Source organism: Manacus candei, unplaced genomic scaffold (assembly GCF_025592945.1).
Source record: "Manacus candei isolate 608988 ecotype Guabito, Panama unplaced genomic scaffold, ASM2559294v1 h1tg000082l, whole genome shotgun sequence".
Classification (NCBI taxonomy): Eukaryota; Metazoa; Chordata; class Aves; order Passeriformes; family Pipridae; genus Manacus; species Manacus candei.
The window spans coordinates 1585590-1599805 of record NW_026138130.1 but is presented as its reverse complement, the minus strand read 5'-3'; the positions used below and the strand labels follow the sequence as shown (position 1 = coordinate 1599805).

Here is a 14216-nt window from a genome sequence, read left to right as displayed (position 1 = left end):
GGGTTTGAGCCCGCCATAGATAAAACAGAAAAGTAATTACTCCCTTCTTAGCAAAAAGAGAAATTAATCATTTAGCATTAAATTAATTGCTACAGCACTTTATGCCCTTGGGTTCCTTTTCTGAGCTAGTTTTAATAAATATGAATTTCAGACGGCACAAAATCCAAATTGTGCCAATTTCTGGGAATAAAAATCAGTGTTTGATTTATTCATAGCTGTTTTGAGAAGTTAATGCATTACAATTTTGGTGTTATTGTCTGCTAAAGATTTTCCCTCCGTTCCTTTTATTGGCCCCATTTCTCCCACACACAAATCCACAAAGCCACAGATGCTCCATTACAATGATGTCAGTCTTGCTACATGCTCCAGCTGTTTGGTAGGTACATTTATAAAGTTCAGCCTTTTACATTATGCCATAAATGTATATTTCATGTATAAACATAAAACTAACATATTGCAGATCACTCTAAGTGTAATTTTAATGGAGGTTCAGTAAGTTTAAAAAATACTGAAAAGTGTTTAATCTTTCCGTTGGCAAGATTTTTATAGTAAGTTTTCCAGTATTTTTTTTCTTAGGGTAGGTTTGAATATTCCCTGCCCTCTCCACTATTTCGTCTTCTGTGATCTTTGGAAAAAGCAGGGAGTTATTTTAGTAAGACAATATGTATTTTAAAGAAAGATGTCTAAGGAAAAATATGTTTCTCTCCACATCTTCTTGGTACTCAAACCCTCACTTAACGTTCTGTACATTTACCAGCAAACCACGCTGAAAAACACCTTATTCCTGGAATTGTCAGATTTCAATGATATTTGATATGGCAGATACTCTGCTGATATGGTATATAAATTCTAACAGATTATTTTAAAAATTCATCAAGAATTGGATCCAAGCCCTTTCTTTGTGTTGTGTCCTGACTTTCAAAAAAATGCCAAACAGTGCCTGTTTGGCTCTGCCTTCTGCCCCTTTTCTCTATGGTATGTGCTTAAGGGTTCAGCTCATTGAAACTCTGGGCATCCTCTGTGCCCGCAGGATCCTTCCCTGGTCTCCCCTGGGTGTTTTCCTTCTTATAAGCCATGTCTTTATTTTTCTCTCTCCTTTTTAGTTGCCTGCTTTGTCTTAATTCAAATGTGGTGCTGAGCTATCACCATATTTGTACCACAAAGTCATCATTATTCTAAAATAAATCTCTCCACTTAGGAAGATTTTGAGGCTCAGTCTCTGTTTTGTTGGCTCAGTAATACAATGGCTCTCAAGAGGACAGATGGAAGCTGAGATCAGTAGTTCCTGTTGCTTCAAGTGAGACCCAGAGTGCATCAAGGCCCTAATACCATTGTAGAGGCTAAAGTTTGGGACCATGAGCTCTCAGTACCATGAGCTCTCAACTCTCAGCTCTCAGGCTGCAGAAGAACCTTCCTTATTTTTGGGGTTCAGTTTCATTCCAGACCATAAACACACAGCTGGGTGTACATAATAGAGTGGGCATTGCCCAGTGCCTTCTGCTTCTACAAGGTGTGGAGATACAACAAAAAGTCAATGGTACTTGTGACAGTATTACAGGCAGTGCTGACAAGTTCAGAAAACCCTAACAGGACCTGTGGCTCAGAAATGCAGATAATGTCACCATTATTTGTTTTCTTTTTAATTTGCAGGTCTTTTGTTATCCAGCAAATCCCAAGCAGCAACCTCTTCATGGTGGTAGTAGACAATGAATGCTTCTGTGATTCTGTCCCACCAATTACCATGGCACCTATAGAAATAAGGTATATCCTTTTCTCTACAAATTTGTCAGAAAGAGATTCAAGATGCAAATATTGGAAGATCTTTTATAATGTAAAACTTGCATTGCATGACATCATCACCCATAAAGTGCTAGGGCTGTTTGAAATGAAGCCAACTAGAATGTGTTCTTTTTTTTTTAATGAGAATTCACTTTTTATTTTTTTTAAATGACCAATATTAACTAAACAAACACAATATGTGGATCTTTAGGTAGAATAAGGTCATAGTCATCTTTAGATAGCTGAACATCTTACAAATTAGGCCTTAACTATGTAATTTCCTTATAAGAGTTGAGTTCCTGATATTGGAACTTATAAAACTCCGTGCAATAGAGATACCTCTTTATTTTAGGGTTAAACTGGAGCATTGAAAATATTTCAGAATCCTGCTTCCCAAAAGTATAGCCATGTAACAAAGTAAATATATCACTTGAGTTTTAGTTGCCCCACTTCCTATTTTGTGCTGTTCTGTACTTCAGGATTTGTTTTCTGCCATAAGCTGGAATTTGCCAAAAGCAACCTGCAGTGTGCTTTTGTTGCACACTTAGAGAAAGACAAGTTAGCAGTGTAAGTGCACATGATACTGTCAAAACTATGGAGAGGAAAGCACTAGAATTACTTTCTTTTTCTTGTGGTAACCACACATATCACCTTGGGGGTTTGATGGAGAGGGAGGAAGGAGCTAAAAGATTTTCACTGTGTTCATTTCAACATACTTCCATAAAAATGCAGTTCTCAGAACATCCCTCCTTAACTGCCTTGTACATAATGAATCCCTTAAATGTGAACGTTTAAAATCTCAGAAGATAAGACGACGCCCAGAATCTTGTCATGGATTTCACCCTGAAGTAAGTTTCTTTTCCTTTCTTTTGGACTCTGGTAGATGTTTCATTTCTGTAAAAAAAAAAAGTAAATAGGAAAACTATCTTCCAAAATGTAATGTCAGGAAATATTCAGAAAACGCTCAGTATTAAGAGAAGTGAGTTACATTGTAAGTGCTGCAAATGTTTTTTGTGTTCATATTCAATGTCTTGACTTGCTGCTTTAGCAGACTGCTTTGTGTCATGTAAGAGAACGTGGTAGGGTATGAGCACAAACAGGCAGCCAGGAATATCTGAGAACTTGCTCTGGCTCAGACATTGACCACAAGATTCCTCATTAGAGATGGTTGGGAACTTTGTGCTGTTAATGTCTCTCTCAGTAACCGGCGGCAGCAGCTCAGCTGTCATGCAATGCTCGTTATGTTCATATAATATTGCTTGGGAGGGAGAGTGATCATTCTGCTACACGTATTTGCTACTCTGTGTTCTGCATAATACTCTTTGTACATGCCAAGGAGATCTCGTAGAGACCGAGATGTGATTACAGTGGCTTGTACAGCGTATGTTCACAGACATCCTTTTTACTCTGGGGTAGCTTTGTTTCATGCCTCTGACGGTGTAATGGAATGTAGAATGAGACATAAAATATTTGTAATCCTTGTTGAGAATGCTCACTTTTCAGTCTACAATCCCCACTTGTTCCACTCAAAAGGTGCACCTGTATTACTTCCTGAGTGTATTTAATTTGTGGGTTTTGTTGTTTGCACCAGTGTTCTTATGCCTCTGAAGTTTGGTAAATAATCATAATTGAGTGTAATGGCTTGTATTAATTTTCATTTGTTTGTTTGTTTGTTTTTCTTTAGGAAAATGCAAGGGAATGTGGTGGTGTCTCAGGCCTTAGTGCTAAACCTTCTCTTGTTCTTCTTCCTCTGCTATTGACAATTTTCTCAAGGTGACATTGACTGATGTGTTCAATTGGCATGCTAATCCATGGATAAACTGTGAACTGGGAAATGGTGCAACATAGAGGACATGAAATATAGTCAGAGCATCAGCATTTCATGATTTTAAACTGTTGGTGATATAAATTCCTAAAGATATGTTGAAAAAAGATTTATCTTTTTACTTTGCGAGTCATGCAGATGTGAATTTGGCATATGGTAGTCATGATTCATCAAAAAAGGACTTGGTAGATAGAGGTGACCATCGCTTTGTCCCATTGAAAACAATTTCAGACTGTGTAATTTTTTCAATAAAGTATATTAAAATCACAGTTTCAGAGTGTATTTTAAGTATGTTAATATATATGTTCCAATAATGAATGATGGGAAGAAAATAAAATAAATGGAAGATCTTTTATTATGTTTTTAGCCTGTTTCTGAGAAGATTCAGAGAAGAAAATATGGAGCTTTTACAATAAGGCAGGATAGATTTTATTAACAAATAAGTAAACACCTGTGTGTGTATGAAGGTAACATGTGGTGCTGAAATATAGTGAAGTTTTGGTTTCTGGAAATAGCCATAAAACATCTTATCTGCATTCAGAAAGTGAGCCAAAGCCTTATTTAAGCCTTGTCCCTAGCTTGAGCAAGCTTTGGATCAAATGGGTTGATTTGGTTGCAGATGGCAAAAGTAAGTACTTTTCATATGTTTCAATTTATGGGAAGATATGTAAAAATAGCCCATATAAAAGGATGACACTGTTCTGTTGGAGTTCTGCCCTTTAGATGTCATGTCAGCTTGGAGAAGCTTGTTATGAGAAAATTCATGAGCAGAAAAAGTTGGTCTTACAACACATCTGTGTCAGCAGAACTCACTATTGTTTTTCACTGGGGCTCCCTGTCAGTGTGCAAAGATCAAGACCAGTATTTTTTTATTCCAGGCCTTATATTCTTCTTTGTAAGGGAAATGAGAAAATAAAGATGAGTATATTCCTCTTGCAATTGGTAGCAGTGTCCCTATTGTGGATATATTTGCTGAAGATCTTGATCTTTGAACTATATTAATCTTTCAGTTTATCGTTGGAGTTTTATATGAAGTAGAATGCTATAAAAATAACCTGGCCTCCTAACAATATAGTACATTAAATGCAAAATAAAATGCCACTGTTCTAAATCTGGTGCTTGAAGATTGCTGTTTCCTGGTAGGGAGTAAATATGCTTTTTAGCCTTAGATAAATGCTAAGCAGATTTTAGCTGGGAATAGGCAGCAAGGCCACTGAGAGGGGCTTTGTTTTAAGGAATACTATCCAGCTTGTAAGAGGAAGAACTAGTAAAATAAAATTTCCACTTCAATGCTTTAATGGGTTCAAATGCACTGGTACTTCCTCTGATTCTGAAACCATACAGGTCTTTGTCTGGACTCTTAATTTTTTTTTCCTCACCTTATTTTTTTTAGGAGTTTTTCCTACAGTCTTCTCTGTCCTTGCTTGTTGGTCTGAAAATCACTCACTGTGGAATAATTTTCCAGCTGACATTCAGTCAATCTGTTGTCTTAGTGACATGAGCTAAGCTGTTTACTGAGCTAATTGGGAATTCAAGGCATTTTCTCCACTTGGACCCACACAGATATCCTGCCATTCTTTGCTTGGTTTTTCTCTGAGCTCCATTCCCCCTTACCCTCCATCATTCTCTCAAAAACTCAAGTCAATACTTTATAAATGAAGTATTTTAGTTTCTGATTTTCCCTCTGAGTTTCCAGAATGCACAACACCGCAGCCTCATAATGCTTTTGTATGTCTGATGCTTGTTCTTTTGCAGTGCTACTTAAGTGGGGAAATGTTTATAAGCCACACAATCCAGGTGATTTTTCCTTGTTAGTAGAAAGTGGAAATAAAAATCTTTCTCATTAGAGCTATTGAAAAGCTCTGTATACATCTGTCTGATGTATAAATCATCATTGCTTACAAAGAAAGGAAATGCATTAAAGGAGAAAATTTATTTCTACAGAACGTAGATGAAAATGCATAATAATAATTCATTGCTAATTTTTGAAAGAATTGGGCAGATTTTAAATTAGAAAGGAGCAAAGGAGTGACAAGGGAGATTATAATGTAACGGACTAAATTAATATTGTGAAAGAGATTAAAATATGTGTATGTAAATGAATATTGCTCAGGGAAATGTGACAGTTCATTTTCATCCATTAAGACACAGTTATAAAGGCAGAATGCATTGGTGTACACAAACGAGTTACTTTGTGAAACAGAATAATCCAAATAAGTCGTTAAACAACTGTAAAAACATTTTAATGAGTTGCCATTTCTCTGCTAACAAAGACACCTTTTTAATTTTGTGTTTATTCCGTTAGAAGTTTCTCATGCAGCGTGAATCCAGGTTGGTAAAGCCAGTAGTTCAGGAGAAAGGGACATGAGGCCAACTGGCTCAGTGGTGTGTGGATGCACCAGTAAAATCACTTCTCCAAAGTGAAGAGGCTGCAATGTCAACAGCCTGTGTCAGAGCACAGAACAATGATTATGAGTTCTATGGGACAGAGTTTGCTGACATGGGCTGAAAACATGCCCAGGGCTGGTTGAAACAGTTTTACAGAAAAGCTGATCCCATGCTAACGCATAGGAATGTTCCTGACTGCTGCTGAGTTTACCAGTCTGTCATCATTAGCTCTGAAACACTGAGAAGGTGGGAAGGTACCATACCATGAAGTGGGTCAGTGCTGTCCATACGTGTGGTAGGTCATAGAAAGTGAAATTAAATTCCATAACCTTGCTAATCATAGGTGCTACTCTTCTTGAATCCTAAAATTATTATGCAAGGTCTGATGCAAAGTCCAGTGTAGTCAAAAGCAAAACGTGTATACATACAGCTGCATATATGTAAACTACATACATGTTTAATAAAGAGGAAATTCAGACATCTTCTGTATTTTTTAACTCCCTGAATCTGAGGACAAATCTGAGAAGAACCAGGACAAACTGTACAATCAGTTTGTACGCAGCGAGAGGCAGAGCTGAAAGCTTTAGCTTCTGCAGGCCTTGGATCTTTTTTCCTTCTTTACTCTCTTTGCTAATGGCATTGATTTGCAACTTATTAGCCCCAGCTGCCTCGTCTTCCTTTAATCTTGATAAAGTGAAAGCTGTTTGGGGGCTCGGGGCTGGCCAAGGACACACCATTTTCTAATGGCTTTGTGTGGGAAAACTGTCCATAACTGTCAGTGCGGCAAACTCTCCTTTAAAATCCTGTAAGCCAGAGAGCCTCAGGCAGGTTTCTGCAGCTGTGCTATCTCCTCTCATTGTTTTTGTGTCACTGAGACTGCCTGACCCACTGTGTTTGGCTGCCAGGGCCAGCTCTGCAATATGTACGCTCAGTGACACAGGTGGTTGCCCAGGGCAAGAAGATATTAAAAGCAGCAGTAATTGTTTCATTGCCTAAATGGCTTCAAGAAACTGTTTCAGTTTTCTGATAGCAGGAGCCCCTAAACAAGGCACTGGTCTGTTTAGCCCTTTGGGTTCACAAGGCAAGATAGAGGTTTGGCTCAGAAGGTTTGTGGCTAGAAGACTCCAGTTATTTCCACGTGTTTCCTGAGCCTTTTATGGCCTCCAAGGACTTTTATATCTTGGGACTTTGTGTGCCTGAGAAATTCTAACTCATGTGAGTTTAATGTAAATTGGAAAGTTTTCTGTGGAAGAGCGCATCAAAACCTTTCAACCATGGAAAATATTTTTATTTAATTTTCCTACTTGGTTATTCTTTTCCCTGAACTGCCCAAGATACTCCCAGTAATATGGGCTTTTTTCCTACTTGTTCAAATTCTTCCCCATGGGTCTGAAGGATTTTAGTATGTATTTAGATGACTTGCTATTTATCTGGTGTACAGCAACGTATTCTCTCTGACAGGTCCAGCTCCCATGTATCTACTGAGAGAGAAATGGTTCCCATGTACAGCATCTTCAGAATATCTCACTGGAGTTTATCACAATCCAGTCTGAAGTCAATTTTCTTCTCTCTTTACCCTTTGGCCCTTAGTCTCAGATCATATTTCTTCTAATATAATAATATTCTTGCTATAATTCCTTGGGAGGATTTATGTCCTCTTCAACAGTCAGTCTTATGTTTCTTCCCAAGAACACTTTTTGGAACTGGATGTTATAACTTGGATATACCAAGTCATAGTCTATTCTTGTGATTCTCTGAGTGGAAGGATATGTTTCCAACTCTTCCTGTCTTCTTTTCCTTCTTCCCATGGTAACTGTGGTCAACTAAGCAAATGTTATTTTATTGTTTGCACTTCAGTACAAATTATAGTCCACAGTTCTGCCTAGCAGATGCTTTGAAGAATTTCAAAGCACAGTGTTAATCTAGGAAGAACCCATTGATTTTCTTTGGATTAGAGTGGGAACAAGAGGCACTTCTGCATTATGGTTGCTTTGGATCCAAGTTAAAAATGGTAAAACAAAGCTGTATAACCCTTCAGTAAGTAGCATTAACAAAATGTATGCAATATATTTTAAAACAAATGTATCCCTTACAGAACATTTGTTCAGTGCCAGATGGCTGCTTTATGGTCAGTTTTAAGGATGTGAAATTTTGCTTGCAGAATGAGATCCTGTTGAAACTGAAATGAGAGTAAATAAGTCATGCTCTTTCGTTGTGAAAGCATTGCATGCCCATGTATGCATATGGTAAATATCTAATTACTGAGGCTTCCTTTAGTTCTGTAATTTTTAAAAAGGCACCTTTAATTAAACATAAAAAAGTAATTAAAAGGTGGTAACTACATTTGTCAATTATTTTCTCCTGAGTCTGATGGTGCCTTACTTAAGAGTAGCCAGCTGAGCTGTGGATTGATTCAGCCATCCAAGTGATAAGATGTTGAAACCTTAAGAAGATAATTTCCCTCTCAACAGCTGTAGCAGATTCAATTGCTCATCCTTGTGGCAGAAATAACCAGGTAATTTTGTTTGTGTCACTCTACCCTCTAACACCTCACCAGGTGTCAAAAGCTCACATTTTTTTTCTCTGCTCTGCTGCTAACAATTTCTGGCAGCATATGGGGCGTCTTGAGTATGACAAGATTTTTGGGTAATTCTCACAAAATTGACAAAATAGTATTAAAAAAATCAATGCAGTATCAAAATAAGTGGCATGAAAGCAACTGTGTTCCCTGTGACATTTTCATTATTCATTTTAAGTCCTTTGTTATCGTTATATTAAATGGAATTGAGACGGAATTTCCAGTTTGTCATGTCACAGTGCTGCGAAATTCAAGACGCTTTTGAAGAGTTGAGTTCTAGTTCATTCAAGTAGTGCAGAGTCTGGTTATCTCTTACTTGAATTCTTTTATCGAAAGGTTATAAGGAGTTGACAGCTAGTAGGGCCCCTGTAAGATCAAACTGGAAACCTGGCTTTTCCATTCCAGATGTGGTCTTGAACTGCACTTATATGTGTTTAAAGCAGCCTTGTAAGAGAAGGTTACACTTGACAATTCTGAGTCAAATTTGAACCTTAACACCAGAAGTTCAAGTGGTTAATGCTGGGTTTGTTTGACTATGTTAGGATTTAGTTTGCAGCATTAACACGCTGGGTATTTCACTTCCAGGAGAAAGGGAAGATCAGATTTCAGTTCGTAGCAAAAAGTGTTTTAAATCAGCCATTTAAGTGTCTTAGGCAGAGTGCTAAATGTTTAATAGGGAAAGCTAGTTGGAACTAGCTGGGATAGCTGAACTAATCGAGAATGCTTCAGGCAGACATGCAAATGTGCAGATGACTCCTGAAACAGGAAATACAGAATTGTTTTGTTTTGTTTCTTTGTTAGTGACTTGGCACTGGTCAGTTTGGTTTAGCTGGAAAACAGAAGATTATTTTTCATTTGCCCATGTAGTTTGTGGGGAAAAAAAAAACCAAACTAATTTATAAGCAGGCAGCTGCATTCCTGGAATCTTCTAACATTTCCTTTGTGACAATACTGTGATATGCACGATAATTAAGATAGAATCCCAAGTTCCTGACAATATTTTATTATCTTTTATAGTTAATGAAGCTGCTTAGGTGCATCTGTTTCATGTCTACAGATGTCAGTGAAATAATAGGGAAAAAATCTATTTACATAGCTAGTTTCTAAGCATCAAAACCAAAACAGAACCACAATTAATTTGTGATTGCATTACCTCTAACAAACTTTAAAAAGCAGGACATGTAACCTAGTGATAAAGACGCTAATGGTGACTTGTGATTTCCCATCAGCAGATCTTTGTGGGTTTCAGAGAGGCATTTTGGTTTACAGTAGACATTATTCCTGCTTTTTCTTCTTCAGTCTTTCAAAGTCTAAACCCAGAGAATTTCCAGAACTCCCAGGAAATCTATCCTCTGGAGAAACAGTAAACAAAGAGTATTTTGAATTCTCCTTAAAACACAAAGTTAATGTGATACACTTGAATTCTTACAAGTATGGACTCAATAAGGGATATATCTAGTTAATATCCTTTAGGTCTACTAGTAATGATATAAGCAGAGATCTCTGTAGGAAGATAAATATTCTGTGAGATATAGGAAGGTCAAGAATTTTTATTTTCCACTGATAAAACTTTTCTTGGCAGAAAACCTCCAGATCTTATTTAAAAGAAAAAAACTTTAAAAACTTGGGTTTATGAGAACTCAGAGGGACATTGTTTAAGTCCATTTTTTAACCATGAAATCCTTTTGACATATGGCAGTCATTATGTATTTGCATCTGTCTATCTTGAAGATTTTTTTCTAATAGAAGATACTTAAAAGTTTCACATTTAACATATTTTTCAATAAACACTTGAGAACTTCTTAACAGTAAACAATGATCTTAAACTGCCTTGCCAAGCATGTAAATGATCTACAACTCCTAATACACCAAAGATTGTTGCATATTTTCAGCTCTGCATTTGGGACCTCTAGGCAATGCTGTTTCAGATTAGGATAAACCATGAATTTCTTAACTGTTTCACTTGAGAGAAGAAGGCTTTATCGTTGTGATACTCATGGTAGAAAACCTGGAAATTTGTCCTGCCCATTCCTTTCCAAATACAGCAACCTTATCTTTGTTAGCATCTGACAGATTTAAGATTAGTGGAGGATACCCTAATGTAAAAAAATTAAATACTCTGGGTAAAATAAACAGGAAAAACCCCTCTATGCTTTGTACCACTTTCCCTGCCTGTCCAGCTTTTGCCTCAGTCTCACACAAGAAAAGTCCCTTGTAGCATGGCATATGTAGAGGAAAGATTATGATTTCTTGAAAGGGAAGAATGACACATTTTTCCTTCTCTCCTGTTTCAGCCATCAATAGAAATATTCATGCTACTTTCTTATATTCTTCCTTTTATGTAGACCTACCAGAAAAGCTGGCTATGAACAGGGAGGGAGGGCATATAAGATTCAGCTTTTCAGGTTTTAGAGAGTGAAATGAAATTTTGTTTGGACAGGATTTTCATGGCTTTAGTATAAAGCTGTTTTTATGCAGGACACAACCATACATTATTGGAGGCAATGCCTCAGTGCCAACTTGCAGAAAAGACAACGTGGTGCATATTTGTGTTTCTGATCAGAAACTACATTTGCTGCTTAGGAGTGATCACAAGGAAGGGCAGCACAGACTGAAAGATGAAGCAGTTGAAGACAAGGAAACTGAGAGGGAAGTTGATTCTGAGTAAATTCTGAATAATAGGAAAACAAAAAGACATGTTTCCCACTGAGCGAGCTTTGGTCTTGGTTCAGCAGAGATTTCCTCTTGAATTCTTTTCCTGTATTGTCCTTCTTTTATGGTTTGGGAGATGGAAATGCAGAGAGCTCAGGATGTGAATCCTTTGAGATTTTGCATTTGTGTTTCATTCAGGAAGTAAGAGTAGTCTGGTGCTTGACCTGGCTGTAAATACTTTGCCCCAGGAATGCTGCATTGATCAAATCAGGATATAAAATTGAGGAACTCAGCTGTTCAGTCAGTTGTGTGCAAGCAATGGGAAGATATGGCTCCAAAGAATCTTACCTGGCAGCTTCATGTTCAGTCTATTAGACTGCAGTGTCCAGAGAGGAGGTAGGCTGATCACTTAAATCGACACAGAATAAGAAATCAAGTGTAAAATCTCATATGTCTTGCAAATGCTACTAGTCTTACCCATTTTTTAATAGAAATAACAGTGGTATAGGTATCTTTTCCATATCTTCAGTGAACTTCAGCTGGAGCATATAAAGCCCTTCATCTAAAGTATCTGTTATTTCAAGGTCAGTGCTATAAATAAAGAAGCTCATTCGAAAAACACTTCTTAAACTATGTCATGTTTATTATGCTTATCAGATATCCCATTTTCTCCAAGAGAGAAATCTTGAATGGTGCATGTAAAACCTGAAGTGTAATATGCTAAAAAGTCTGCTTTCTGGAAGAATAGAGTATTAAACTATTCTTAAAGCCTTAACGTAAGTAAGTAACTGTGAAACACTGCAAAATACTCCCAATAAGCCTCCTGGCCCATTTGTTACTAAACTTCTAGAAACATAAATTTCTATTACCAGCACTGTCTTCTGGAAGACATTTGCAACTCATATAAATGAAAAAAACAGGCACTTATCAAACAGACAATGCTTTAACATCTCAGTAGATCAGGTTTTGGGTTTTTTTAATGGCTGAATAATCACTGAAGAAGCACAATCACAGTATTCATGAAGGAGAAAAGAGAAAGCAAATGGATATAAAATTGACCCATCACTCTTTGTTCCAGTCTTTAGAGACTGCTGGACTCCACATCTGTTTCTTCTCCATGGTTTTATCATGATGGATCTTTTCTGCTTATAGGGCTCTAGGTCCTTTTAAATCCTTCCATTCTGTGTTTCTATTCCTACTTGCTTTTTTTCCATGAGCTTTGAAAAACAATCCTAAAACACCCAACAAACCACCAAACCCTAGCATCAGATCAAAAAAGAGCTCAAGGAATCTTTCTGGAGTTTGGAATCTGTTACCATTAAAATCAGAAAGATTACTTTGACAGTCCTGTAGGGACTGTGTGTGTATGTATATATGTACTTGTATGTATTATAGTTCTGGAAAATACTTATGTCATAAAGAGCATTATTTTACTCAAGCAGATATTGATAAGCAACATGTCATCCTGGAACATCCTTACTTTCTGGTTCTGATTACACCCTCTTAACCTAGTCTATACCTATGCACTGGAGTGCAATAACTCATGGAATATTATGGGCCACATGTATTTCAAGCTGACTTCTCAAGTGACAGCATAACTCTTTTGAATCTCCTGGTCCAGCCTTCAACAGAGAATGTAAATCCTTGTCTCCTGATGAATTTGAAGAGTGTGGCAGCACTCCCCCTATCCATGCATTGTACAAACAGGCCCCTTACACTTCATTCCATCTGTCCTCCCTACATGGTCTGCCTCTAAAGGGCCGAATGTATGGGCTGGGGGATAGAATTAGGAAAGAACATGTATTGAGAAGCCTCAAATGACACTATTTTTTTTCATTTCTCTTTGCTTTCACTTGGTGTTTTTTAAGAATTTGTTGGAGAGAATTAGCTTCAGTTCCTATTTATACATTCACATAATGTGCTTTTTAGCACTTGTGCCCTACTTGAAGTGGCTTGGCAGGACTATTTAAAGGTAATTGAATTCCATAGTGCACTTTAAAATTATGTTCTTGAATGGAATATAGAGTACAGTGCTTTAAGTTTTATTTGTCTATTCATCTTTCCTTGAGTTTCAGGGAAAGGAAAGACCTTGGGTTTATCTTGAAGCTTGACTGTAAAAAAACGCTATTTTTCCTTCTGTTTTTACTGAGTTTGCTGGAAAGGACCAATGACACCTACTTAGAGCAATTTTAGCAAGAAATAAGAGTACATTTGGGCCTGATTCTGTATTGCACTGCAAGCACTGCGTGTTTGAAGTGGCCACTGGCGACTGAAACCTTGTTGTTTCTGGGTTTCTGTTTTTCTTAGCAGAGTTAAAGATCATGTGTTAGCCTCCTGGATCTTCTTAAAATCTGCACTCCTGTGAATTCAACTGCAGTGAATTTAACCTATTGGTTAACAGAATTTCAAGAAGAAATGCTGTGTATATCTGTGCTGCTGTGTTTTCACCCTTTTTCACCTATACTGCTCTCAGAAAATGACAATTCTTATAAGGATTGGAGACTATCACTATTCCTTTATTTTATTCAGTTGTCTCAGGTTAATATATGACCTCTTACCTTTACTGAGGAATTTCCCCATATGTCTGCTCAAAAGAATTTCCTTGGATGATTCTCTGGGGATTTCATTCCATGTTTTGTAGAAGTGAATTATGATTGGATTAGAAAGGCGTAAATCTTCTTGAGTTTTCAGGAGATTATTTCCTGGATTTCCAAAGTTAGCTGTATGTCATTCTATCTTCACCCATGCCATGGGCCCTGTATCCCTGTTCCAGGTGGAATTGGTTTCTGTCTGGTCGAAATTCATTTTTTTTAGGCTGGAGTTTGTAAATTTGAACAATCAAGAGCAACTGAGATCATGCAAATATAAGCAAATGGCTTTTGAACAGAAATCTTAAAGTGATTCAGAAAGCTCACTGCTGAGAAAACACAGTCTAGCTAATTTTCTGACAGTTCTCTATAAGGTGAGATCTATTTGAATAAAGTGAAACATCCA

At 37.2% G+C, this 14216-nt stretch overlaps 1 protein-coding gene across 8 annotated transcripts in view; it reads left to right on the top strand.

The window, feature by feature from the left end:
- Window positions 1-3873, top strand: part of CACNA2D3 (calcium voltage-gated channel auxiliary subunit alpha2delta 3) — a 482761-nt gene extending 478888 nt beyond the window's left edge. For all 8 annotated transcript variants that reach the window (XM_051811537.1, XM_051811536.1, XM_051811538.1 and 5 more), the window contains 3 exons: window positions 1651-1766; window positions 2548-2627; window positions 3464-3873. In XM_051811537.1, coding sequence (XP_051667497.1) covers window positions 1651-1766; window positions 2548-2627; window positions 3464-3556 — 289 coding nt within the window. In that variant the 3' untranslated portion in view covers window positions 3557-3873. The remainder of the gene's footprint in view (window positions 1-1650; window positions 1767-2547; window positions 2628-3463) is intronic.
- The last annotated feature ends 10343 nt before the right edge of the window (window positions 3874-14216 follow it).